At 40.1% G+C, this 27433-nt stretch overlaps 1 protein-coding gene and 1 non-coding gene across 3 annotated transcripts in view; both read right to left on the minus strand.

Annotated features, from left to right (window-relative positions):
- Nucleotides 1-27433, minus strand: part of FMN1 (formin 1) — a 424285-nt gene that overhangs the window by 268861 nt on the left and 127991 nt on the right. For both annotated transcript variants that reach the window (XM_012534548.3, XM_004274037.3), the window contains one exon: nt 25956-26073. In XM_012534548.3, coding sequence (XP_012390002.2) covers nt 25956-26073 — 118 coding nt within the window. The remainder of the gene's footprint in view (nt 1-25955; nt 26074-27433) is intronic.
- Nucleotides 4991-5097, minus strand: LOC117202946 (U6 spliceosomal RNA). Its single transcript, XR_004485484.1, has one exon. It is a non-coding gene; the product is annotated as a U6 spliceosomal RNA (small nuclear RNA).

Raw genomic sequence — 27433 nt, forward strand, 5'->3', positions numbered from 1 at the left:
CCACTGCGCCACCAGGGAAGCCCTCTGCCGATTTTGATTGTAAAATGTCAATTGTAAGATTGTAATTTTAGATGCGGATGCTGTGTATCATACATTAGGTGAAATATAATTTGAACTCATTGAATTCTTATAAAAGTTCTATGTATTTTATGTGGGATGTATTGTTATTATTGCCCCCGTATTAGAGATAAACTGAGACCCAGAGAGATGAAGTCCTTGCTCATGTTCACATGGTTAATAAGGGGGCTCTGAACCCAGGAAGCCTGGCTACAGGATCTCCTCTGAATACTAGCCCAGTTCCATCAGTATTCATTGACGAGGACAAACAAAAAATCATGATAACACCAACAAGCTTTCCACTCTCACTACCAGAAGGAGCCAGCACTCTGGAGGGTCTGCAGCTGATGCAGCCTGAGGACTTGGACTTCCTCACAGAACTCACATCCCACAGAACAGATGTGACTCAGGCCCAGTCCTCTGCAGAGGATCTACCCCAATTAGTGGTTTCCTGAAATTCATCCCTCATGGTACCAGCTAGTCAGCACCAACGCATCCCCACATGTCCACAGGTTTTTTCCACTTGGCCGTTACCATATCCATTCATCTTTAGTAATATTTACTCTTCCTCTTCCAACTGTCATCATGTGCCTCATTTCGTGAGGGTGACTCCTGGAGCCCCATTCACAGCTGCTCCTAATAGAGAAGCCACAGCTGAATAAGTACCCAGATGCATCCAGCCCTCGGATCATACAGCCTCTGGCTGCTCTGCCCCTTTGGCTCTCTCAGCCAGCAAGCTGGGAGCCAGGCTCGTGGATTCACGCACTCCCTTTATAAGCTCACTGCCTTAGTTACTATGGCAACAGATGTCAAAGAAATACAAAGTCAGAGTCACTGTTTCCATATCCTATAAACATAGGAACAAACGTTCAACCTTGCTGGTAATCAAAGAAGTATTAATAGAGTGTAAGATACCGTTTTTGTTCCTCTATTTGGAAACCATATTTAAATCATGAAACCCAATGTTTAAAAAGCAATCAATAGAATTATGAAGTGTTAACATCGTCATCAACAAAAATGGACTGCTGCTAGAACCAGCTAGTATGAACATTTACTGACTGTCTTCTATGAACTGGGCATCGTGCTAAGCGGTTTGCCTTATGTACTCTAATCCTTAGAGGGAGACATGATAGTATTCCATCTTGTAGGACACTGAGGGTCACTGATCAAGAAAATAAAATGGGGCTTCCCTGGTGGCGCAGTGGTTGAGAGTCCGCCTGCCGATGCAGGGGACACAGGTTCATGCCCCGGTCCGGGAAGATCCCACATGCCGCGGAGCGGCTGGGCCCATGAGCCATGGCCGCTGAGCCTGCACGTCCGGAGCCTGTGCTCCACAACGGGAGAGGCCACAACAGTGAGAGGCCCACGTACCGCAAAAAAAAAAAAAAAGGAAAAAAGAAAAGAAAATGCATACTATCTTTGAGAAGGTCAATTTGGCTGTAGGTATCCTCTTGTAACTGAGACAGCAGACTCCGGACCCAGGAGGCCTGGTTTGCATTCTAGCTCTGCCACTTACACGTAGTGGGATCTGGCTTGAGTTATTTCACACCTTCTGTGCCTGTTTCCTCATCCTTAAGTAAGGGTAATGATTCCTACCTCACAAGGCTGTTGAAAAGATGAGTTAATATTTGTATAGTACTTAGAGCAGTGCCTGGCACATAGGTGTATGATACATATTTTTAGCTGTTATCGCTATTCTTATTTCATCTTCACTCTTAACGGATAACTTTGCTTCCTACTTCACTGAAAAACTGGAGCAGCCAGAAGAACCTCTGCATCCTCCCACCTACCAGCATTGATACCCATATTCTCTGCCCTTGGGTCTGTTACTAGAGATGATTTCTCATGCTCTTGGATCTGTTACTACAGATGACTTTTCATGTATTATCAAAGCCAACCCCTCTGCTAGTACATTAGATCTCTATCGTAATCATTCTCTTAAAGAGATCATTCCAGGAAGTCTGCCTTCTTCCTACCTCAAATTTCCCCTTTCTATTGGAACCTTCTCTCTGGCATACAAAAGAGCTATTATGTCTCCCATCTTAATCAGAACAAAATGAAATCTTTCTTTTGATCCCACATGCCCCACCAGCTACTACTCCCATTTCAGTTCCTTTTGCAAAACTTCTCAAAAAAGTGGTCTCCATACTGTGTCCAGCTGCCATTCTCTTAAAGCCACTCCAAATTAGACTTTTGCCCCTAATCCCTTCCACCAGTGCCCTCTATGCTTCTAAATTCAGTGGTCAATTCTCACTGCTTACTTTTCCTGCTCTACCATTTGACACACTCCCTCCCCCCCACCCCCACTCCTTGATACACTTTTTCTACTTAGCATCCGGAACTCCACCATCTCTTGCTTTTCCTGCTGCCTCGCTGGACACTTTTCTCAGTTTACTTTGCTGATTCCTCCTCTTCACCTCAGTCTCCTCCTGCTGGAGCTCCCCACGGTCACTCACTCCTGGTTACCCTTTTCTATCTACCCTCAGCATTTCACCAGTCTGAGTTTTAAATATCAACTTTCCTATGCACAAATGACTCCCTGACACACATCTGCAGATCAGAAGCCCTCCTCCCCAGCTCCACACTCATATACCATCCAAATGCCTGCAATCACTTCCTTGTTTATGTCAGATCAACACCTCAAGTTTCACACATCAGAAATAATGCCTGATCTTCCCCCTACCAGCCACAGTCCTCTCCTCCAGTCGATGGCCATTCCATCCTTCCATGGCTCAAGTCAAAAACTCTGCCGTCATCCCTGACTGTTCTCCGGCACATCCAACCTATCAGGAAATCCCGATGGTTCTGCCTCCAAAACAAATCCAGAATCTGATTATTTTTTACTGCCTCCTTTGCTATACCCGTAGTCCATGCCACCATCCCCTGAGCAAGCACAATTTCTTGCCTGGATCACCAACATGATCTAATAACTGTGATGTGGGTCTGCCTGGTCCCAGACTCCCCTTCCCCGTGCCCCAGTCCCTAATTCAACACAGCAGCCAGAGTGGGCTTTTCCAGACAAAAAGAAAATCATGTCAAGCCTCTGCTCAAAATCCTCTCACAGCTCCTGCCATTTCACTCTCAGCACAAAGGCCAACATCAAACAAGATTCCACATTGGCCTGCAACACTGCCTGTCAGGGGTTCCTTCATCTGTTTTGTGCCATGGACCCCTTTGGCAGTTGGCAGTCTCTAGGGATCCCTTCTCCACATAATATTTTTAGATGTATAAAATGAAATACAACGGACTACAGAGGAAACCAACTCAGTTTTAATTTTAATTGTGATATAGTAACACATGTACTCCCTTTATTACTACATGAAATAAGAGGATCTAGTGGCAGGTCTAATTACTAACATAATTTTGATGCGATGCGATGATGAACACAACCATATTTTAAGATACCTGCAACACCTATCATGTGATATGATAATATCTATGACTTCTATTGCTGACAAGGTCATTGGTTCTACTAATTTATTCTAGGTTTTTGGTCTGCTGAAAAATGTTAAATTTCAGTTAGATGTTATTGTTAAAAATAAAAGTGAAATTTTTTCCCACCCAAATTACTAGACCCCTGAATTCTATCCCTGGACTCCTTAGAGGTCCTTAGACCCAAGGTTAAGAACAGCTGACTCTACATTTCTTCTCAAATCTCCTTTTCTGGCTAACTGCTTAACAACTGCAGTTACCCAGACCACACAACACCCATTCTGTACTCAGAGCCTTTGGACTGGTGCTTCCCTTCCCCTGCATTCCCTTAACTCTTTCTCTTTTCTTATTTCTTTGCTCAAACGTCACAGTCGTAAGGAGTCCTACCCTGACCACACTATTTAAAACTGTAACCGACCCTTCCACTACAATCCCAATGCCTCTCATCTGGCTCTTCTTTTCCATAGCATTTATCGCCATCTAATCTACAATTTATTTACTTTATTTCTTTATTATCTCTATTCACCACTATCATCCCCCCCCACTCCCTTAGAAGGCAAGCTCCTAGAAAGCTGGAATTGTTTTCTTCTTGATTCACTGATGTATTCAAATGCCTTGAACAAGTCCTGGCATGTAGGAGGTGTTCAGGCTATACTACTTAAATAAATGATGCACTTCAAATAAAATTACTGTTGAATGTATATTATGTGAATTATTTCTTCTATACATAATTCCATGTAAGAACACAGTATAGCATTTTATCCTTTCATCATCACTCCATATCCGATATTTCTTTCCATTCATTCCAAAGTGGATCCTCATTTCAGTTCTTAGAAATGCCTCTATATTTACTGAAAAAGGATGGGGCATGGTGTGAGCTGGTGTAAGGTGACATGCCTATCAGTTTAATGGCGCAAAACCAAGGTTCAAATATTGGCTTCTCTCTTTACTAGCTTTGTAAAACCCAAGGAAAGTATATAATTTTTTCTAAGCTGCAGTACCCTCCTTAGTAAACTATGAATAATTATCTACCTCATAACATTACACTAAGGATTACAGTTATTTAATCCATGTATAACATTTAGTTCATTTCCATAGGGCCTGACAGATGTAAAACACAGATTCGTTATTAGTTATTATCACTGAGAAATGGAAATACCCTCTTGGAGTACAAGCAGCAGAGTATCCATTTGTGCCAGTTATGAGTGTCTGGTATCCCCCCCTCTCAGAAAGGATAATTTAGAAGAGGTTTCTAAATTGTAAAAGCAATATAAGCATGCTTATATTTAAGAACTGGAATTCAGAAAACATGAAAATCCACCCCCCAAGATGCCACTGTTAGTATTTTGCTGTACTTCTTTCTGTTCTTTGTCCTATACATCTTATCAGGGTTGCAACCATTCACATCTAGTTTTTTTTTAACATCTTTATTGGAGTATGATTGCTTTACAAAGGTGTGTTAGTTTCTGCTTTATAACAAAGTGAATCAGCTATACATATAAAAGATATGGAACACGTCACGCATTTGCGTGTCATCCTTGCGCAGGGGCCATGCTAATCTTCTCTGTATCGTTCCAATTTTAGTATATGTGCTGCCAAAGCAAGCACCACATCTAGTTTTTAAAATGACTTTGAACTCTGTAGTAAATGACTTATTTCTAATCCTTATTAAGAATCCTGAATAGCCAAAACAAACTTGAGAAAGAAGAATGGAGCTGGAGGAATCACTCTCCCTGACTTCAGACTATATTACAAAGCTATGGTAATCAAAACTGTATGGCACTGGCACAAAAACAGACACATAGATCAATGTAACAGGATACAGAGCCCAAGTATATACCCACACACTTACAGTCAATGAATCTAAGACAAAGGAGGCAAGAACATACAATGGAGAAAAGACAGTGTCTTCAATAAGTGGTGCTGGGAAAACAGGACAGCTACATGTAAAAGAATGAAATAACATTCTCTAACACCATATACAAAAATAAACTCAAAATGGATTAAAGACCTAAATGAAAGACCGGATACTATAAAACTCCAAGAGGAAAACACAGGCAGAACACTCCTTGTTATAAATCACAGCAATATATTTTTGGAGCTGCCTCCTAGAGTAATGGAAATAAAAACGAAAATAAACAAATGGGACCTAATTAAACTTAAAAGCTTTTGCACAGCAAAGGAAACCATTAACAAAATGAAAAGACAAAATGTGGAATGGGAGAAAATATTTGCAAATGATGTGACTGACAAGGAATTAATTTCCAAAATATACAAACACCTCATATAGCTTCATATCAAAAAACAAGCAATCCAATCAAAAAATCGGCAGAAGACCTGAACAGACATGTCTCCAAAGAAGACATACAGATGGCCAACAGGCACATGAAAAGATGCTCAATATCACTAATTATTAGAGAGATGCAAATCAAAACTGCAATGAGGTATCACCTCATTATCACACATCGGTCAAAATGTCTATCATCAAAACATCTACAAATAATGAATGCTGGAGAGGGCATGGAGAAAAAGGAACCCTCCTACACTGTTGGTAGGGATGTAAATTGGTGCAGCCATTACGGAGAACAGTATGGAGGGTCCTTAAAAAAGTAAAACTAGAGCTACCATATGATCCAGCAATCCCAATCCTGGGCATATGTCCAGAAAAGATGAAAACTCTTAATTCAAAAAGATATATGCACCCCAATGTTCACAGCAGCACTATTTACAATAGCCAAGACATGGAAACAACTCACGTACACATAAGCAGATGATCAGTTTAAGAAGATATATATACATATATATATGCAATGGAATATTACTCAGCCATAAAAAAAGACTGAAATATTGCCATTTGCAGCAACATGGATGGATCTAGAGAATAAGTGAAGTCAGACGGAGAAAGACAAATGTTGTATATCACTTATTTGTGGAATCTAAAAAATAATACAAATAAATGTATATACAAAATAGAAACAGACTCAAAGACACAGAAAACAAACTTATGGTTACCAAAGGGGAAACAGGGGGGAGGGATAAATTACTAGTTTGGGATTAACAGATACACACTACTATACATAAAATAGATAAACAACAAGGTCCTACTGTATAGCACAGGGAACTGTATTCAATATCTTGTAATAACCTATAATGGAAATAATCTGAAAAATGTACATATATATATACATATACACACACACATACACCTGAATCACTTTGCTGTATACCTGAAACTAACACAACATTTTAAATCAACTATACTCCAAAAAAAATTTTTTTAAATAAATAAAGACATTGATTCACTTTAGAGAAAGAAAAGAACAAAGCAAGACAGAAACCACACTCCCGTCTCACTGACCTCCCAGAGACATGGCTCAGAGTCCTGGACGATCAGCTCATACCTGACACAGAAGCAGGATGGTCCTCCAGGTACAGCACAACAAGACAGAATGTCTTTGTTCCTGGTAGTGACACACATTCCCACTCTCCTTCAAACCCTACAGCTGATCTGAGTTTGGGTGAGGAGGGGAAAGAAAGTGTGAGGAGGTTGGGGGAAGAGTCTAGAAGCTTCTTCCCTGAGACTCTAGAGAGATGGGCTGACTCCACAGGTGCAGGGGTGGGAAGGGAGGGGAGCAAGTACTCTGAGCAGGCTCATACCGGAGGGAATTGGCTGGTTCCTTTATAACCTTAGGCTCCAGTTATAGCCACTAAGAACAAGGCAGTAAGCCACAGGGAAGGGAGTCCTGTGATGCCCTCGGGAAAGGCAAACAGCATTGACATGTTTTGCAGAAATGAACCTGCCACTTTCAGTTTCTTTGGCACACAGAACTAAATAAATGTCAGCTATTATCACACACATGATCATGCCTGGATCACATCCAGTGAGCTACATTTTTAACATGGTCACAGGTGATTCTGAGGCAGCAGTTTTCAAAGTACAAACCAGAACAGTGCTCTTCAAACTTACGCTCATACACCCACTACAATTTTTCTAAAAAATACCATACTCCTCACACATTTTTAAATTGACATCTGAAATTTGTCACTGTAAGTTTAAACAGTTGCAAAAACAAATTCTGGACAATTTATGAATACTAATCTTAAAAATATAATGATTACTCTTTTAAATGTAGTTAATAGACTCTAATAATACCATATTTGCCATTCAGCATTATCTGTTTAAAAAGGCTGTGAACAGATGGCTTTAACATTCAGGAATTTTACCTGGTCCTTTTCCTCCTTTTAAACATTTCAATTTCTTTTCTTTTTAACAGAATTTATCCAAAAGTAATAGTTTTATGCTTCAATGCCTATTATTCACCCTCTCATAATTTCCAAGGAATACAAATGTAAAAATGATTTTTAAAAATTTTCTCTGATCACAAAAGTAGTTTTAGGTTTACTTCTGGGCTGAGTTATAAAAATATTTTATTAGCACCTAACTATGAAAACATATTGAAATATGATAATTATTAAAAATTAAAATTTAATTGGAAATGTATCTTATTGGAATGGATAGGATCAATTTTTTGGTCCTCTAATAAAGGCTTCCCAGATACCATTATTTGAAATTATCCTTTCTTTGACACCCTGGAGGTTTTCACATCTGAGCAAGGTAGAGCAAGATTTGCAATAGGTGAGATACCTTCCCTTTCTAAATTGGGTAGGCGATCCATTTAAATTAAGAGAGTACTAATGAAAGCTGAGGATGTGGAAGGTAATTTGCTCAAAATTATCCATGCCTCTACCCCTTGGAGGGTCCTTCTGCATCCCCCAGTTTAAAGACTACTGATCTAGCACTATAGCCAAAATACCCACGCATCTTGTGAAAAAGGCAGATTCACGGTCCCTGCTCCAGATACCTGAATTACCAGGATCCCCAGATTACTTTTCCCCTCACTAAAGACTGAGAGACGAATTGGGATATAAAACAAACGCATAAAATGTTAAATGATGTACAATTTAAATAAAAATTCAACAACAGATGACCTATCTTAGGTAGTACCTGGTGGCCAAAGGATTCAGAGACACTCATGAGAGGGTGGGATAGTCAAAGGCTTTTTTTTTTTTCTAAGGCTTTCTAAAGGAAGCAACGCTGGAACTGGGGGAAGGATGGGTAGAATGTGAAAGATAAAGAGGCAGAGGTAAATGGTTCACCAAGTTTGAAATGTAAGGTATTGATTTTGTTGACTAGGAAGGAGCAATTAATGCCCTCAAAAAGTGACTCATCACAGAGACGCCCTGGTGGGAAGGCACTGGGTTATTGCGCCTGAGTGGTGCAAACATAATTACTTACTGTGGAAGACAGAAATCCGTTGAGAATATTAATTTAGGTAAATTGGTTTTAGACAACTGGTTTTGTGTGAGTTTGTTTCAAGCAAATAGACCTAGAGCTGAACACATATTTTATCCATGGATTGGGTAATCCATAAACATAAGGATAACTATATATCACTATTAAGTCCCACATTCATTCCAGGCTGGGCAAAAAGAGTTCAAATTCAAATTATTTTATTCTTCTAGTAGCCCTGGCAATAGGCTTAGCAAAAGGTATAAGCCATCACCGAAAATGAAACCAAGAGCACCTAGGCTTTTTATTAACTCTGATTCCGTTATCACTGAGTATCACAAAGATTTTTTTAAATGCATCTGTTCACAGGAAAGTAGAAATCACTGACTGCCCCTATCATCTATCCTTTGGACCACTATAAGGACCACTCCAAACTGGTCTTCCTACTTCTCCACAGCAGCCACTCACCTCCCTGCCAGATCTATACTCATCCTCGATACCTCTAAAGCAGTCTGACAACACCTGTATTTGGTTCTGTTACTCCCCTGCCTAAAACCTTCACGCCATATAATTTCTCTCTCCTGAAGACCTGACCTCCTCAAAGTCTACAGACATAATGCCCTTGCATATCACTCCCCTTGCCTCTTATCTATCAGTCATAATAAACTACCTGCTATTCTTCAAACAAGTCCTGCTCCATCCTTCCTCTGCCTGTTTTGTCTAGCTTGCCTCCACCTGACCACCTGACTTATCCAGCCTACTATCTTCCATGTCTGCTCAGGAGGCCTGTCCTAGTTCCCCCAAAAAGGACTGATCATACTCTCCTTTGTGTTCTATGATATGCTATACATTCTTCAATAAGACTATTAGACCATTTTATTGCACTTATCTGTGTACATTTCATCTCTCTCCCCCCCATGCTACTCTCTGTCACCTACCTACTACCCTGCCACCAAAAAAAGCAAAAACAAAAAGAACCAAGTTGCTTGAGTGAAAGGACCTTGCCTGACACATCTCTGAATTCCAAGCATCTATCAAACTTACCAGTATATAGTAGATGCTCAGTAAATATTTGCTAAATGAATGCATGAACATATTATTATTTGTAATAGTGGAATTAATAATCAATGAATTAGACACTAATAATGTGCTAGATGTTACTAAATAAGAGTTAGGTATGATCTAGAAGCAACAGTAACTCTGATGTCACCACCATTTACCTGCAACTTCTAAGATTACAACACAAGATAGAATATGTGCTCTAAATAAGTCAAGGGAAATCCCCTAGGAGTCGCCCTCACTATGCCATGTAACTCAACACACAATAGCAACTGTTTTTCAAGGTTCATTTCCACTTATCTTGATTGGTGCTACACTGAAGAAGAAATCTTAACACTGAGGGAAAAAATAACATCAGAGAACACATGGGGCAGATCTAAAAACCATTTGGTGGTTGTTTCCATTTTAACAAATCCTGTGCGCCACTGTGGAGTCACTGTATACTTTGCTACTTAAAATATAGAAAATGTCCCCATAGTTTCCCTTATCTTGAATTCACAAAATTCATTATATTTGGCTAAGACCTTTCCTTATTTAAAATGACCAGAAAATCAGCAAATCAAATTCAGCATTTCATCATGATGAAATAGTGCAGAGATGGTTCCACACTAATGAATCTAAAATGCAATTACTGGATAATCAGATTAAAGAAAATCACATGAATCACACAGTCATTTCAGTAAATATATCCCTCATACATTAAACTCAAACTAATTTTTGTGATATCAACACTTAGAAGCCCAGATATATAAAGAATGTTCCTTAACTTGATAATGATAATTGATCAAAAAAAATCTCTGACCAACATAATTTTTAACTGGAAAACATTAGAAGGAAGCCTAAAAAATCAGGAATAGCACAAGGAAGTCTACTAATCACCACTTTTCTAGCTTTGTTTTGGAGGCCCTAGGCAGTAGAAAAGGTCTAGTAAAAAAAGATAGGTAGGGCTTCCCTGGTGGTGCAGCGGTTGAGAGTCCGCCTGCCGATGCAGGGGACATGGGTTCGTGCCCTGGTCCGGGAGGATCCCATATGCCACGGAGCGGCTGGGCCTGTGAGCCATGGCCGCTGAGCCTGCGCGTCCGGAGCCTGTGCTCCACAACGGGAGAGGCCACAACACTGAGAGGCCCGCGTACCACAAAAAAAAAAAAAAGAAAGATAGGTAACGATTTGTGTTTTATTCTCTAGTGTTAAAAACCTGATTAAAAATGGGCAAAGGATTTGAATAGACATTTTTCCATAGAAGATACACCAGTGGCCAAAAGGCACCTGAAAAGACACACATCACCAATAATTAGAGAAATGCAAATCAAAACCCAATGAGACACCACACTGATTAGCGTGGCTAATATTAAACAAACAAAAACTCAGAAAATAACAAGTGTTGACAAGGTAGAGAAATTGGAACTTGCTCACTGTAGTGGGAATGTATCCCTATACATTCAGCAGCTATGAAAAACAATATGGAGACTCCTCAAAAAATAAAGATAACATTGCCATACGATCCAGCAATCCCACATCTGGGTATACACCCAAAGGAATTCAAAGCAGGGTCCCAAGGAAATATCTGTACATCCATGGTGATAGCAGCATTATTCACAATAGCTCAAAAGTGGAAGCAACCCAAGTGTCTACTGACGGATGGATGGATAAACAAAATGGGGTACAGACCACAGAGTGGAATATTATTCGGCCTTAAAAAGGAAGGAAACTCTGATACATGTTACAACACGGATGAATCTTGAGGACATTATGCTAAATGAAATAAGCCAGCCACACAAATACTGTAGGGTTCCACTTCCATGAGGTACCCAGAGTAGTCAGATTCATAGAAATAGAAAATAGAATAGTGGTTGCCAGAGTTTGGGAAGAGAGGAGAAATGAAGAGTTGTTTAATGAGTATAGTTTCGGTTGTGCAAGACAAAAGAGTTCTGAAAATCTGTCACACAAACATGAATATACTTAACACTACTGAACTCTACTTAAAAATGGCTAACACCTATTCACCTATTGTGTAAACCATTATGTGCTAATATACAGAGTGTTAATAAATGTTTTCAATGAGTAAAATGATAAAAACTTTTCATGGTTAAGATAATAAATTTTACTTTATGTATATTTTATAATTAAAAACACAAGCTGTCATGATTTGTCTACAAAAATTCCAAGGCTCTCAACTGAAAAAACTAGTAGAACTAACATGAGTATAAAATCAGAATTAGAAACATGAAAGTCGCTTTGTTATACCAACAAAACCATTTTAAAACATGACAGATGAATACCATTTTTAATTAAGTCTGCAAAAATTAAGTTAAATGGCACGAGCTATAAGAAGAAAACTGTAGAGCTTTACTGAAGAACATAAACGAAATTCTGAATAGCCAGAGAGATAAATTATGTTCCTGGATAGGAAGACTCAGTATTACCAGGCCTCTCATATTGATCTATGATTTAATATAATCCCAATGGAAATTCCAATCTCATCATTTCATAGATCTTGAGAAACTGACTTTCAAGTTCATACATAAGAGTCTATGTCTACAACTACCCAAACAAAATTTAGCAGGAAAAGAAGAATTGAGGTAATTTGAAATGCCAGATATTTAAATAACTTTAAAACTGTATCAACTGCAAAGACACAAAATTGGCACAAGGTCTAGATAGACATAAACAAAAAACATTAAAGGATCTAGAAATAAATCAGCATATAGAAAGGCATTTATATATGTGACAGTTAGCACTCCATATCTGTTGAGCAAGAACCAACTATTTATTAAATGTTGGGGCAAATAGTTGTCCATCTGGGAAAGACAAAACTAACAGTGGCTTACATTATTTTGGTTCCACAATGAGCCGGGCACTGTGCTAAGGTCCCTAAATGCATTATTTTATTGACTACTAAAAACAATTTTTTTACACAAATAAGGAACCTAAGCACAAATAAATAGGAAATCATCTTGCCCAGTAACTTGCCCAGTAAAAAGTAATTAACTTGCTTCAGTAACTGCTGAAGCCTAAAATTTCACTCCATGTCATTAGATTCCATAACCTAAGCTCCCTACAGCACACTGCCACCCTTAACAACACATCCTTATGTATGCCACACACAGAAACAAATTCTAGACTGAATAAAAATCTAAACATATATGCATATTAGTTAAAATGTACGTATTGTTCAACTTTAGGTTAGGGAAGGCTTCCTTCAGACCATCAACAATAACGACAACTCCAGAAAAGATATAACTACATGAAACATAGAATTTCCATATAATGAATGAAGGCAAAAGGTAAAAGACATGGCAAGCTAAAGACTAGGATTGCGATATATACAACAAAGGACTAATTGCCTTAATGTACGAAAACCTGCTTTCAAATCAGTAAGAATAGAGACTAATGACCCAATTTACAAAAGGGCAAAGAATACAAGCAAACAAGTCACAAAAGAAGACAAAATGAAAAGATGTCCAACTATGCTGGTATTGAGAAATGCAAATTAAAAACAGTAGTATGCAATTTTTAACCTTAGATTGGCATAAGCTAAATGAATATTGGTGAAGTGTGAGTAATGGACATTCTTGTGTTAGTTGAGTATATTTAGTGGGTTCAGTATTTTGAGAGGGCAACTGTGTAGTATCTACCAGTGGTTAAAATGAGTAGGAACTCAAAAAAAAAAAAAATGAGTAGGAACTCTAACACACAATTCTGCTTCTATCTTATCAAAGTACTCACAGGTATGCACAAAATAGATGTATAATAATTTCATTAAAGTATTGTTTGCAACAGTGAAAGATTCTAAGTGATTGAAAGGTTTGTAAATCAGGAAACAGTTCAATAACTTATATTTACTATTTTATTGAGAGAGATTCTATCTAACAAAAAAAGTCAGAAAATGGAATTTTAAAAAACATGTGCACAACTGCATCAAAATTTTAGAATACTTGGGAGTAGATTTAAATTTAAGGGAAGCTAAAACCTTCACAAAGAAAACTAAACAGAGAAATCAGAAAAGGCTATATTCAAATAAGTATGTAGGGAAAGATACATATTATGTTTGTGGAATTAAAAACTCATTGTAAAGATGTTGATGCAATCAAAACAATAATGTCAAAATTGATAAAGTAACTCCAAAACGCATATGGAAATGCAAAGAGCTGAGAATAACCAAGGTAAAAGGACACACTAGTAGATCATGACTTATTATAGTTGTGGTCATTAAGACAGTGTTACACTGTTACAAGGTTAGATAAAACCTAGAGAATACTGGAACAGAAGAAAGAGTCCAGGGGAAGAAGGTGGGTTTTTAAATAAATAATTCCAGATAATTTTAATATAGAAAAAACAAACTTGATCCCCACCTCAACTCATACACAAAAATCAATGCCCAGTATATTGCAAGTCTAAATGACAAATAAAGAGCACTAATTCCTTCTTAAGATAATTTAAGGGAATATTTTCATGACTGAGTTAGGAAAGGATTACTTTAATAAGGCTCAAAATGCCCTAACCATAGGACAAGACTGATTATAGTAAAAATGAGAATTTCTGTTCATCAAAAGGCACCATTAAGATAGTGAAAAGCCAACCCACAGAGTAAGAGAAAATATTTCCAACACAATTAACCAAAGGGCTCATATCCAGCATATAAAAATAACTTCTCTACGAAATAATAAAAGATAGTCTACTTCTTAAAAAATGGACAAGTGATCTGAACATGCGCTTCACAAAAGAGGATATCCAATGGCCAATAAACATGTAAAAAAGTGCTTGACTGGGGAAACACCAATTAACAGCAGATTGGCTCGAATTAGAAAGACCAACCAAACCAAATGTTGGCAAAGATGTGGCGCAACCAGAACTGTGATGTTTTGGTGATGGCAGTATAAATTGATAACCATCGCTTTGGAAGAGTGTTTGGTATCATCTACTGACACTGAATACAGACACACCCTATGATCAGCAATTCCACTCCCAAGTATATACCAAGGAGAAATGTGTTCCTTTGTGTACCAAAAGACGCGTACAAGAAAGTGAACAGCAGCATACTCATAACAGCCCAAAACTGAGGACAACACGGATGTCCTTAGGGTGGATAAATACATTGTGATTCATACAATGGAGTAGTACAGAGCAATGAAAACAAACGGATTACAGGTACATGCAATAACGTGTCTGGTTCTCACAAGCATAATGTTGAAGCAAAGCAGCCAGACACGAAATGAATCCATTTATGTTAAAGTTCAAAAGCGCTGAAACTAATCTATAGTGTTAGAAGTCAGAACTATGGTTTCTTTGGAGGAAAAAGGTAACTGCGGTGATAGGAAGGGGGCAAGACAGGGGCTTCCAGGGTGTGGGCAAGGTACTGGGTTGACCAAAAAGTTCATTCAGGTTTTTCTGTAACATGTTACGGAAAAACCCAGAAGGAACTTTTTGGCCAACCCAATACTATTTCTTGATTTGCAGAGTGGTTCCAAGAGTATGTTCACTTTGTTATAATTCATAGAGCTATACATCTGTGATGAAATAAACATTTGTATTCTAAGGCAAGTTAAGGAAAATTGACACAGAAAATTTTTTCTTTGAGCTTTGGCCTCCTCTCTCCCCTCTACTGTGCGTTGTGTATCTGCATTATGCATTGCCCAAACCTTCCCATCTGCAGAAACACCTGCTCAACCATAAACAGCAACCTTCTAGCATCAACAAGATTCTTCCTCTGGAGACACCCTTCCTTCTTCATCTTGTAAGGGGTCACGATGACCCACGACCCACTACTCGCTTTGTACACATAGATCTGGACGGTGTAAACTGTCAGTAATACATCATTTAATGTACAGCCCTATGTCTCAAAAACATATATAATTGTACTTTTCCCTCTAACGGGCAAAACAGTTCTCGGAGCTTTCTGAGAGTCTGTTCCTGGGTTATAAGCCTCAATTTGTCTCGAATAAAATTTTCCATTTCTTACTTAGATTGAGTGATTAATTTTTTCATCAACACTTATAATACGAGCAATTTTCCACATGTGTGTTACACTTCAATATAAACTGTTTTTTAAAAAGCCAATTGTGGGGGGCTTCCCTGGTGGCACAGTGGTTAAGAATCCTCCTGCCAATGCAGGGGACACGGGTTTGATCCCTGGTCCAGGAAGATCCCACATGCCGCGGAGCAACTCAGCCTGTGTGCCACAACTACTGAGCCTGCGCTCTAGAGCCTGCGAGCCACAACTACTAAGCCCACACGCCTAGAGGCCATGCTCCGCAACAAGAGAAGCCACTGCAATGAGAAGCCCGCGCACCGCAACGAAGAGTTGCCCCTGCTCGCCACAACTAAAGAAAGGCCGTGTGCAGCAACAAAGACCCAACATAGCCAAAAATAAATAAATAAAAATAAATAAGAATTAAAAAAAAAAAGCCAATTGTGGGAATTCCCTGGCGGTCCAGTGGTTAGGACTCCGCGCTTTCACTGCTGTGGGCCCAGGTTCAATCCCTGCTTGGGGATCTAAGATCCCGCAAGCTGCTCGGTGCAGTCAAAAAATAAATAAATTTTAGGGGCTTCCCTGGTGGCGCAGTGGTTGAGAGTCCGCCCGCCGATGCAGGGGACACGGGTTCGTGCCCCGGTCCGGGAAGATCCCACATGCCGCGGAGCGGCTGGGCCCGTGAGCCATGGCCGCTGAGCCTGCGCGTCCCGAGCCTGTGCTCCGCAACGGGAGAGGCCACAACAGTGAGAGGCCCACGTACCACAAAAATAAATAAATAAATTTTAAAAATAATAAAATAAGATAAAAGGCTAATTGTGATGCCATCGAACTTCATATATTAGCTCTTTTTATCTTTACAATAGTTATTTTAAATTATCATCATTGTCCTTTTTTATAAAGAGGGATATCAACTCAGGTCACAGCTAGTACATGGCAGAGCCAAACTTCAAACTCAAGTCTATTTGATGCTCAAACCCACGAAACCCAAAGTAAAGGAAATTCCAAAGTTAAGCATGTCCCTAAGATTTCCCCAGTTCAATTTTCCTTTCTCTCTGAGACAGTCTTCTACCTTTCCCATCTTATGTTCTCATCCTTCATCTGGGGACGCATGCTCCAGAGTTTGGCTATTGAAACTTTGCTTTTAGTTATTCCTCAGAAATACAGTCATTTGTTCTTTCTACCAAAGAGGAAAGCATTTACAATGCCCCAGCTGCCGTCTCTGGCGGAGGGATCTGAAGGAGTGAGTGCCCTTTCTTCGCTGAGCCAGTGCGCAGCTCCAGCACAGTAAAGGTAGATCAGTGGAAGGAATTCAATGGGCTGCAAGTAAAAAGGTGTGGCAGGGCCGGAGGGGAGGATGCTGAGGCTGGAACTGTAGAGTGGCTGCTTGGTGGAGGACCCAGAGAACAAGCACTGGGCAGCTGGCGACAGATGAAGATTTGAGGGAGGGAAGAAAAATGGGGCCACCTGGATAGAAATTCTGAGGAAGAAAAATACTGAAAGGAGGTATCTGTGAAGGTGTGGCATAGGATATGGCATATCAAATTTCAGCCTCATCTGCCCAAAGGCAGCTTCAAAGTGGATTTTAGTACTCATTTTCTCTAAAACAACAATAAAACTACTGAAATACCCAACCGTTAAGATAAAAATATTTGTTCATGGACCTCCTAAAATCAAATACATATGCACCCTACACTTCAGCACACAAACTGGGCCCAGCAAAGAGCCCCACCTGAACTTTGCAAGAATCCACAAACCAGAAGCATTTTTATTTGCGTTACATTGCTTAAGTGAGCCTCAAAAGCATTAAAGATACCATTAAAATTCCCCTTTTCTATTTTTATGAGTCAAAAAGCAGCATGAAATGACCCAGACAATTTCTGTGGATGTGTCTGGTGAGCTGGTATGGTACTCATATCCTCTCCTTTATTATTCAGATGGACTCACTGTGGTCTCATAATTCTTTGCTTTATAATAAGCAGCATAATTCTTAAATGCTCCTGTTCCCTGTGCTTTCCTTGCCGGAGCTTTAATTGTCAGTATATTGGCAGAAAAACAAAAAAAAAGCCATCACTCTCCAATGCCCCCCCCCCCACCAACGACTTCCAATTGTCATTTCAGCTCTCTTATTAATTATGTGTATCTTTCAGCAAGTCATAACCTCTGGCTCTCATTTGTAAAACGAATAGGATGAATTACATGATTTCTAAGATGCTTGCAGCTCTAAATTTTTAATATTCTAAAATTTCAGATTCTATATTTTAATCTCTTAAAATACAGAATTTTTAATCTCTCTTTTAATCTCTTTTCCTCTGAGCTAAAGACCTTTACTAATACTTCCTGGAATACAACATATGATTCCTGAGTCGCTGGTCCATACTTTGGGATTCCCTCTGCGTAATATCAAGCCTTAGTTCCCATTTGTGTTGGGGAAGCCAATCTCCCTCCTCACAGCTCCCAGATATACAGTCAGTAGAAGCCTGACCCACTCATGTCGCCTCTGGTTTCCCAGTACGACCTCTTTCTACAGCTATAAGACGCAAGGTTTTCCTGGTCTTTAATCTGTACAGCTTCCAATTTCTGGGCCATCATCATAACTCCATGCAAGTGATGGCAACATACCACAAAGTCCTGTGAAATATACAATGAATAAACCTATAGCCTAGACTGTGAAAGAGTGTCTACTTAGGATAATCTGTCTAGACATATGACCTTAAAGGCAAGTCCATTCATGGCTAATGCAGCCTGTTAGCTGTGAATGAGTAAGTTTTTTAAAGGTACTGTAGGCCAATAAAATATGCCAAGATATTTATAGCTCTCCCTGGCTGGTGAGGCAAGAATGTCTGACTCACCAGGGAGGGTGGCACACAGCTCTGTCACTTTATAACCAAGGGAACCTAAATTAGACACAAACCAGAAAGTAGGCGGATCTTTATTAAGTTGAGGGATGGGTTACCTAAAATACTCTAACTAGGGATGTCCCTGAGCTACTCCAAGTTTCGAGGCGGTGTGAGTTATCCCCAAGAGATGCCACACACAGTGACAGCTTGCCTCTTCACAGTAACCATGATGCCTCAACCTAGGTTCTCTTTACTACCAAAGCCGCAGCGCTCGCCCTAAGTAGGGTGGCCCATGTGCCAGCCCCCAGCCCAGCTCTGAGGTGCAGCCAGTGCTGAGAAGGGCTTTTCCAGATGCATGCTGAAAGTTCATTTTGTTTCGGAAAACGTGAGAGCTTTCCTTCTTCGTCCTTTTTCTCCTTTTTTTTCCCCCATGGGTAATTAAGTCACTGCCAGTTTCCCAAATGATGCCATTTTAATCTCACAAACATTAGCTTCATCTCCTCTCAGGATGCTCAGGCACAAATCATGATGGTATATTTTTTAAATATCCTAATAAATAAGGAGATGTTTCAGGCCATTCGTCGTAACACAAAATAGGAGACGAAGAGGAAAGGAAGCCCAGCTCTAGGTTGAGCATTTGCAGCAAAGGTTCTTCATCTACACCCGGGGAGGTGGCAGGAGATGGGGGGATGTGTCCACAAATGGTTATGGGGTGGGGGGAGGGTCTGAAATACCGCAGATGCAAAATTAACTGCAGGGTCTTCTTCCACAGCTTTCTATCATCATTAGGTTTTTTAAAGAGCCTGAGAACACTAAGAACCACGAACCAGAGTAAAACTGAGGGACGGACCCCTGAGATCAGTTGGTCCAAAAGTGCCCTTCACTCAGTCTAGCCCGGACCTCAGGAGGGAAATCTACAGAGCATCTAGCATGCATGAGTCACTAGATTCTAAGGAATGCACTTGACTTTTATGAAAAATAAATCACAAGATACAATTTCATATCATGTATTTTTTTAAAAAATAACATTCCTGGGAACACATTTAGAAAAAATACAAGATATATATCTATATCTACACATCTATGTATCTAGTTTATTAAGTCAGAAAAGAAAACTTGAATAGTTTTATAAGATATGTTCCTGCGTAGAAATACTAAGCACTTTAAAGATCTCATTCCCACCTTCACATTAATTTCTAAATTAATGCAATTCCAATACAAGTCCCAAAGCAATCCTTCTGAAACTTGACCAAGTAGGCTAAGGCTTTCTGGAAGAATAAATAAGAGGAAAGCTAAAAAAATATTTTTAAAAGTATGCTTGAGAACTTGAACAGATTCTGAGATGCATTATAATGCTGCAATAATTAAGATACTGGTACAAAATACAAAAAGAGAACAGAAAGCCCAAGACAGTGCTAAACTTATCATGGAGAGGAATAATTACTTCAGAAGCCTGCTGTACAATTAACTACTTAGAAAAACAGAAGCTGTCTTAGCTCTCTTCCTCGGGCTAGGCACCGAAGTAAGTTTTCAACATGAAATGGAAAACAAGAAGACAAGGAAGGAAGAGGTGGAAAGAAATCACTTAAGAAATTTAAACATAGAGCTGATCTTTGAGTAGGGGAGGTCCTCTCAAGCTAAAAGAAAAGTTATACAATAAAATGAGCGTAGATTTGACTATATAAATATTTAAAACCTCTATACCAGAAAATACAAGTAAAATAAAAAGCAAATGATAAGAGGGAAAAGCATTTTTAATGTTTTAAGAGTACTGATTTCATACTGAATAACTTTAGATAAAAAATTCAGTTTGGGGCTTCCCTGGTGGCGCAGTGGTTGAGAGTCCGCCTGCCGATGCAGGGGACACGGGTCTGTGCCCCGGTCCGGGAAGATCCCACATGCCGCGGAGCGGCTGGGCCCGTGAGCCATGGCCGCTGAGCCTGCGCGTCCGGAGCCTGTGCTCTGCAACAGGAGAGGCCACAACAGTGAGAGGCCCCCGTACCACAAAAAAAAAAAAAAAAAAAATTAAGTTTGGCAATCAATATGCACCAAAAACCTGAAAACGGCATATACACTTATATATAGCAATTCCACAAGGAATGTGTTCTAATTAAAGGAAAACACCTATGAACAAAAATATTTATAGCATTGTTATTTTCATTATTACACATAATAACTTGAAAAACATGAAATCTCTATAAATATAATTATTGTTTAAATGTAGTAAAAATCAAAGATAGTCACATTTTCAAGTGTAAAAAGCAGTCTGTACAGTGTGATAAAAATTTTAAGTATGGGACTTCCCTGGTGGCGCAGTGGTTAAGAATCCGCCTGCCAATGCAGGGGACATGGGTTCGAGCCCCGGTCCGGGAAGATCCCACATGCCACGGAGCGACTACAACTACTGAGCCTGCGCTCTAGAGCCCATGAGCCACAACTACTGAGCCCACATGCCACAACTACTGAAGCCCACACGCCTAGAGCCCGTGCTCCGCAATGAGAAGTCACCGCCAATGAGAAGCCCGCACACCCAATGAAGAGTAGCCCCCGCTCGCTGCAACTAGAGAAAGCCCACGCCCAGCAACGAAGACCCAACGCGCCAAAAATAGTTAATTTAAAAAAAATTTTTTTTTAATTTTAAGTATTAAATTCACATAGGCCTATCATAATTCAACATGGTGGCAATGATCTCTCTATGAAACACATTATAGAGAGTTTGTTTTGCTCCGTGATATTTCTGGATATTTCCAAATTTATTTTATTTTGTAACATTGGGAAACGTTGAAAGCATATGGAAGATTTTCTGAGATCAGTAAACAGAGCCTTTACACTAAGGTGAAGTAGGTGTGCAAAGAGCAATGCTCTCGATGATAGCCATTATATATTCTATGAACTGACTGCTGTAGAAAACATAACCCTCCCACGGGATCCAAAGCAGGAGTTTTTCTTTGTGCCCTCGTATCAGACCCCTGTGTGGTCAGGTGCCAATTCTTCGTACAGACTGATGGGCTTTAGAACCTTCTTACACTGCCAACTGACTCCAGGTGAAACTGTGCTGAGTATCTTCTATTTGCCTCCTAGACCCACTCTCCCCCTTTCTGGGTCCTTTTCTGGGCTCTGTTGTCTGGCCTAAAGTGGATCCTGATCCTCTGACTTCTCTTTGGATTTGCTGAAGGGCAGAGATGGCAGGAGACCAGAGAGCCGGAGAAGGAAGTCAGGGCATTTATGCCCACAATTCCCTCCGGCCGCCAGGTCACCGTGTATTGGATGCATCCCTCCAGTGAAGGCCATCGCTCCTGTCCGGCAGCCCCCTCCACAACACTCGGCCTCCCTCTGACATTCTGGGTTTTCCAGCAGCTTCTCCTCGCCCTGCCCCTTCAGGTCTAGGGCTGTAAACACCTCCCATGATTACTAACCCCAGAGAGCTGCTTCATCTCTCATTGCTTTTCCCAAACCCTGTCCACACAAACTCTCAATCAAATCATCCTCACCTGATCCCTGACAGGACCCTGGCTGATATGGTGATAGTATAATTATCCAAAGAAAAAATAAATATGGCTAAGTGCATTTATTCTTCACAAAGCAAAAAGAAAAAAGTGACCTAATATGGTTTAGAAAATTCTTTTATTCAAGTTTGAGATAAAAGTTTAACCCCATGTTACCTCTATGATTATTCTATGATACCTAGATCTTTATAATTTCCAGTCCTTTTTTTAAAGACTTTGGGCATGTTACTAACACTTATGTAACCTCACCACGTACAAGACAGCATGTTAGAGGACGAACAGATCACTGGTTCTGTTTCTCATGAGATAAACTGCTTTTGCAGCATTGAATTTAAAGGTAGACATATTTTTCTTTTAGATTCCCTTGTATTGTTTCATAGCACACCTTTTCACTTGGCTGTGATTGGGTTTTACTTAGCCCCGGGCTTCACAAGGTAATCAAGTTTACTCCATCCAGATGTTTCTGGTCTGCAGCACAAGAAAGTGGCAGGGACTCAGCTGAGTTGACTAACCATTTAAGGAGGTAAGGAGGGGCTTCCCTGGTGGCGCAGTGGTTAAGAGTCCGCCTGCCGATGCAGGGGACACAGGTTCATGCCTCGGTCCGGGAAGATCCCACATGCCGCGGAGCAGCTGGGCCCGTGAGCCTGTGGTCCACAACGGGAGAGGCCACAACAGTGAGAGGCCCGCATACCGTAAAAAAAAAAAAAGGACGCATGGAGCCCACTAAAAGATTCTTCCTAGAAAAGCAAGACTATTTCCCCAAGCTTGTTTGGAGAGCAAGCTCCTGTATCTAGAGGAGGAAAGACAACTCTGAGAACAAGGAGTCTGTCACTCAGATTGTCCCCAGCCCAATTCCAAGGAATAGAGGGAAATGCTCTTTTCACTCGTAATAGCTGTGAGGCATCCCAAACACAAAGCAGAATTGCATTGATAATAATGTGTGAAAGCACAGCACAGGACTTGGAAGAAAGTAATTCTTTCTCATTTGAGCAGAGCAATTCAAGTGCAGTGTGACTGAACACAGGGGACCCTCCCTGCATGGTAGAAGTCAACTCCAGCACCTGTGCAAGTCCCTTGAGTGACAGCTCTAGTGAGCCCTAGTGCCTCTCAACCGGCGCATCACCGAGGCTCCAAGAGCTCACAGAATGGCAGTGGAAGTGCCCTTAATGGCGGACACACTGTCATCAGAATGGCAGCAGAGGCTCTAGTGGAAGCTGAAGGCTTTAGCTGCCAGGGGAGTTAGCTGCAGCGTCAGCAGCTATAGACGCTGCTGGTAACTTTGGCAGTGGCAGGAGAGTGCATCCTAGGCAGTGGGCACCAGCATCAGTGGTCAGCTACCCTCACATGGCAAAGAGGACTCCAGAAGCCATAGTTTAAAGGGACAGCTTCCCTTAGGTCAGCTCTTTCTTTTTTATCCTTGAACAAAAGTGAGTTTACAGTATTAGGTGATCTCCTAGGCCCTCAGAAAAAGATCATCGAACGATAAACTCTGAATAGAGGGAAACACAAGCAGTGGCACATCCAAAGCAGCCGAGGGCAACACAAGGACAGTGAGAGACTCATGATGAAAATCACCACCTCTTTGCCAGCCCTGCCAAGGACTGGGCTTCGATGTCAACAGCAGAGAACTCCAATAGCACACTTGAAATATAAATAGTCATGCTCTCCCCTTTCACTAATTTAATGAATTATACATGCCAGGAAAAATTAAGAGCACTGACGACGTAGAAGCGTAAGACTTCAAACACCTTGAAATATTTTGGAACGAATTTTTCTGTCTCTGTGCTCCCTACAGAGTGGCAATTTTAATCTACTTCCCTAAGGGCAGGGAGACCAATGGAAATACCACAAAATATGTTAAGTTATAAACCAAATGCTTATAAGACTCCAGATTTCTCAACAACAGAGCTCAAGAAAATCACAAGAAAAACGTTAACTTCCTAAAGATTAGCAGCAAATGGCAAGACAACCATATGTTGGCTGAGTAATGGGGTAAAAAAAAGTTTCCTACAGGCATGGAGTATCTTCTTTGATAACCTCCAGAGTGTATCAGCAGAGTGATTAGCGCTACAAGACTCTCAAGAAAATGAGCACCAGACCTGGCCGGGAGCACGGTAAGTAAGACACAGTACTGCCACCCATGGGAACTGGCTGGGGACCTAGGTGCCTTCTCCAGACAACAGCCAGCCTTCTCTCTGTTGCAAGCTGTCATTGTGCCATCAGAACGAACCCAAGAGAACTGTCATTATTCATCAATTCCTCCCTCCTTTTTTCCCCATCTCATCCGAGACCTTAGACAGCTTGGAGAACACGCATTTCATTACAAAAAAAAAAAAGAGAGACTGGGACAGCTACTGACTTTGAGTGTAATTACACTGCAAGGTAATGATAGCACTCCTCTGAGCTTCTGGAAACGGAAGAGGACAGAAGCAAAGACTAAGGAATCTCTGTAGAGTATAAATGCCCCCAAATATGACTTGAAGTAGATTGAAAAGCTGTTTATGCCACTTCCTTCTCTACTCAGCAAATGCTCATCGTCACAAAGAAGATGGCCACCCCAACATAAACCAGGAATAAGAACTTATAGGATTCTGGATTTTCATTAAAGCGAACTTCAGGACTTTTCACTGTTCAAACTGTGCCACATCACAGGAAAGACAACTTGGTAGGCGGTACGATATTGCAGTCAAAAACAATCCAATTTTGGAAAAATCAAACGTAGACGAGAAGAATGCAACAGCTACATACGTTTTCACCAAGGCTGTGATAGCTTTCTTTCTGTCATTCAAGCAGGTCAGAAAAAAGTGTCATGAAGCAGTTGATGTCTTGGGGTAGTCAGAAGTTTGCAATCGTGTAAATGGAGGCTAAAGCAATCAGGCTGTAGATTCAGCTGTGTTCTCAATCACTGATTGTAATTTTATCATCTTACCAAAAAAAACCTGTGTATTACTAAACCACCCAAACTTTGATCCACTTATGTCATCAACCAATAGGAACTGAAAGAAGTATTTCTGTATAACCATACAGACCGGTAATACACACACATACCTAAGACAACCAGCAAAACGTAAGTCTGTGTTAAGTAATCTTCAAATATCAGGAAGAACACAAAGGTTTCATCAGAGATACACAGAGACGCACATGTATACAATTAAGATATATCTTCCTCTCATTCTTTCTTTTTTTTTAAATTTCACATGAACCCTTCACTTAAAGAGTAAAAATATCTAGATTCCCATTCTACTTAAATATATTCAAGCAAAGCTCCCGGGAAGGTTTCCAGGGAGTTAGATTGCTTTGAAACTGGCCATGCATTAAATAAAGCTTTGTCTAACAAAAGTGAAAGAGTAACTGATATGGTATCTGTACGTTCACTCTGCACAAGGTTCCTGTGGCTCAAAAGCATTACTCAAAGACAAAGAACACATCAGATTACAGCTCTGGAGTCTGGTACTCTACCTCTGCCAGCAACCCTGCCAGCTTACACGACACTCTGTGAGGGCCAACCACCTGCTTCCTGAGGAATCTGTAATCTACCTTCTCCATTAGTTCCCCCGAGGTTCTCCTCCTTTACACATGTGCCCCCCTTCACTCATTCCACGGCGTTCACCTTTCATCTCTAAGAGATTCATTAACGATAAGTGTGCAAGGGTTCACTTTAACAGCAAAACCAAAAAGAAAAGCCTTCGGCATTACATTTTATAATGAAACAAAAACTTAAATTCTGTGAGTCTACTGAGCTAGAACTAAAAGCGACTGCAGCAAGAGATGCATTCCTGGTACCTGGCTTCTTTTCCCATTACCTGCTTCAGTGTACTTCAATCCCACTTTTTCTTCTGTGTCTTTTGTCTTTGGGGGTGGCCAGACAGCTTGGAGTCTGCCAGGAGTCCTATCGTCCTGCTCAGTGGGGCTGTGGTCGGGCTGTTGGAAAAGTGGGCAAACAAAAGAGTAAGTTAAATGAAATGTGGCCAGGGCCAATTAATCCCTGAGAACAACTGTGCTAACTCTGAAATTAATTTTAATGGCACATTGCTCTCATTCACTGTAACTGAAACATCTCACTCCAATACGATCCTTTTCTAGAAATGTAAAGTGATCAGTTGGGGTGGAAAGAGAAATAACTCAAGGCCAAGTATTACACAACCTTCAATAGATGATTTTTACCATATAACTTTTTTTATTTTTAAATCACAAGTACACTTTGATCTGAAGATACAAATATACTATAATCGGGTACATTTATAGGGATGTTTAGAAATATATCCCAAACTCCAGGGTTATTTATAATATAAAAACTAGTTTTGCATTTTCTATGAACATTACCTGTAGGCCAAGATACACTTCTCTAAGATGTCCACATTGATCATTTCTTTTTTTTCTTTCCCACACACACAAAAATGAATGAGCTGGCTTTCACATTCAAGCTATTTTTATAGGGGTTGATTTTTACAACTAGGAGAATGCTATGTTGTATTTAGTTTTTGACTGCAACTTAAGATAGTTTTTCCAAAGACCTTTAAATTTAACTGATGTATGAGGGAATGATAATTGTATGCCAAATTGATACTAAGCAAGAAATTTTATTTGTTGCCCTTATGAATTTTAAGATCCACTAGACAAGTGCTTGCTAGTCCTTACAAATTACCTGAATAATTTTTTTAATAGTAACAGCTTTCACTAATTAGATGGTTACTATGTGCTAACTTCATTTAATCTTCGCAACAACCAGATAAAGATTAAAGGTTATTTTCTTCTTTTTGCTGATCAAGGTCACCCAGCCAGTAATTGGCAGTTAGAATTAAAACCCAAGTCTCACACTAACCCAGTGCTCAATCAAGATGCCTTGTAACCAACACAGGACATTTTAATCACATCACAAACAGGTATTTCGCCAAGTGGCAGACTTTCAAAGGAAAAATACAGTGTTTGCAGAGGTATAATAAAGTGGAGAGGAAATCTGGGCTATAGTTCTAGATTGCATTGATTCCTCATGCTGCTTGGTTTTTAGAAGCACATTTCCTATTAATGTTTAAACTCAGAGTGACAGTTTCGCTCTCTGACCTGCACACCTTTACTTATACCTCTCTTACAACAACCCAGAAAAAGATAAGGAAGAAAGAAAACGCTTCTGTCCAACTCCATACTCCTTACAAGGTCAACTTGACTATAATCATCTTTCACCTAGAAGAGGGTCACTAAGATCGGTATATGAGATTCTCTTTGATAGGAAACCTGAAAAGAAATACAGCAGCATCACATTTTATGACAAAACCCAAAACCC

The sequence above is a fragment of the Orcinus orca genome, chromosome 2 (genome assembly GCF_937001465.1).
Source record: "Orcinus orca chromosome 2, mOrcOrc1.1, whole genome shotgun sequence".
Taxonomy (NCBI): domain Eukaryota; kingdom Metazoa; phylum Chordata; class Mammalia; order Artiodactyla; family Delphinidae; genus Orcinus; species Orcinus orca.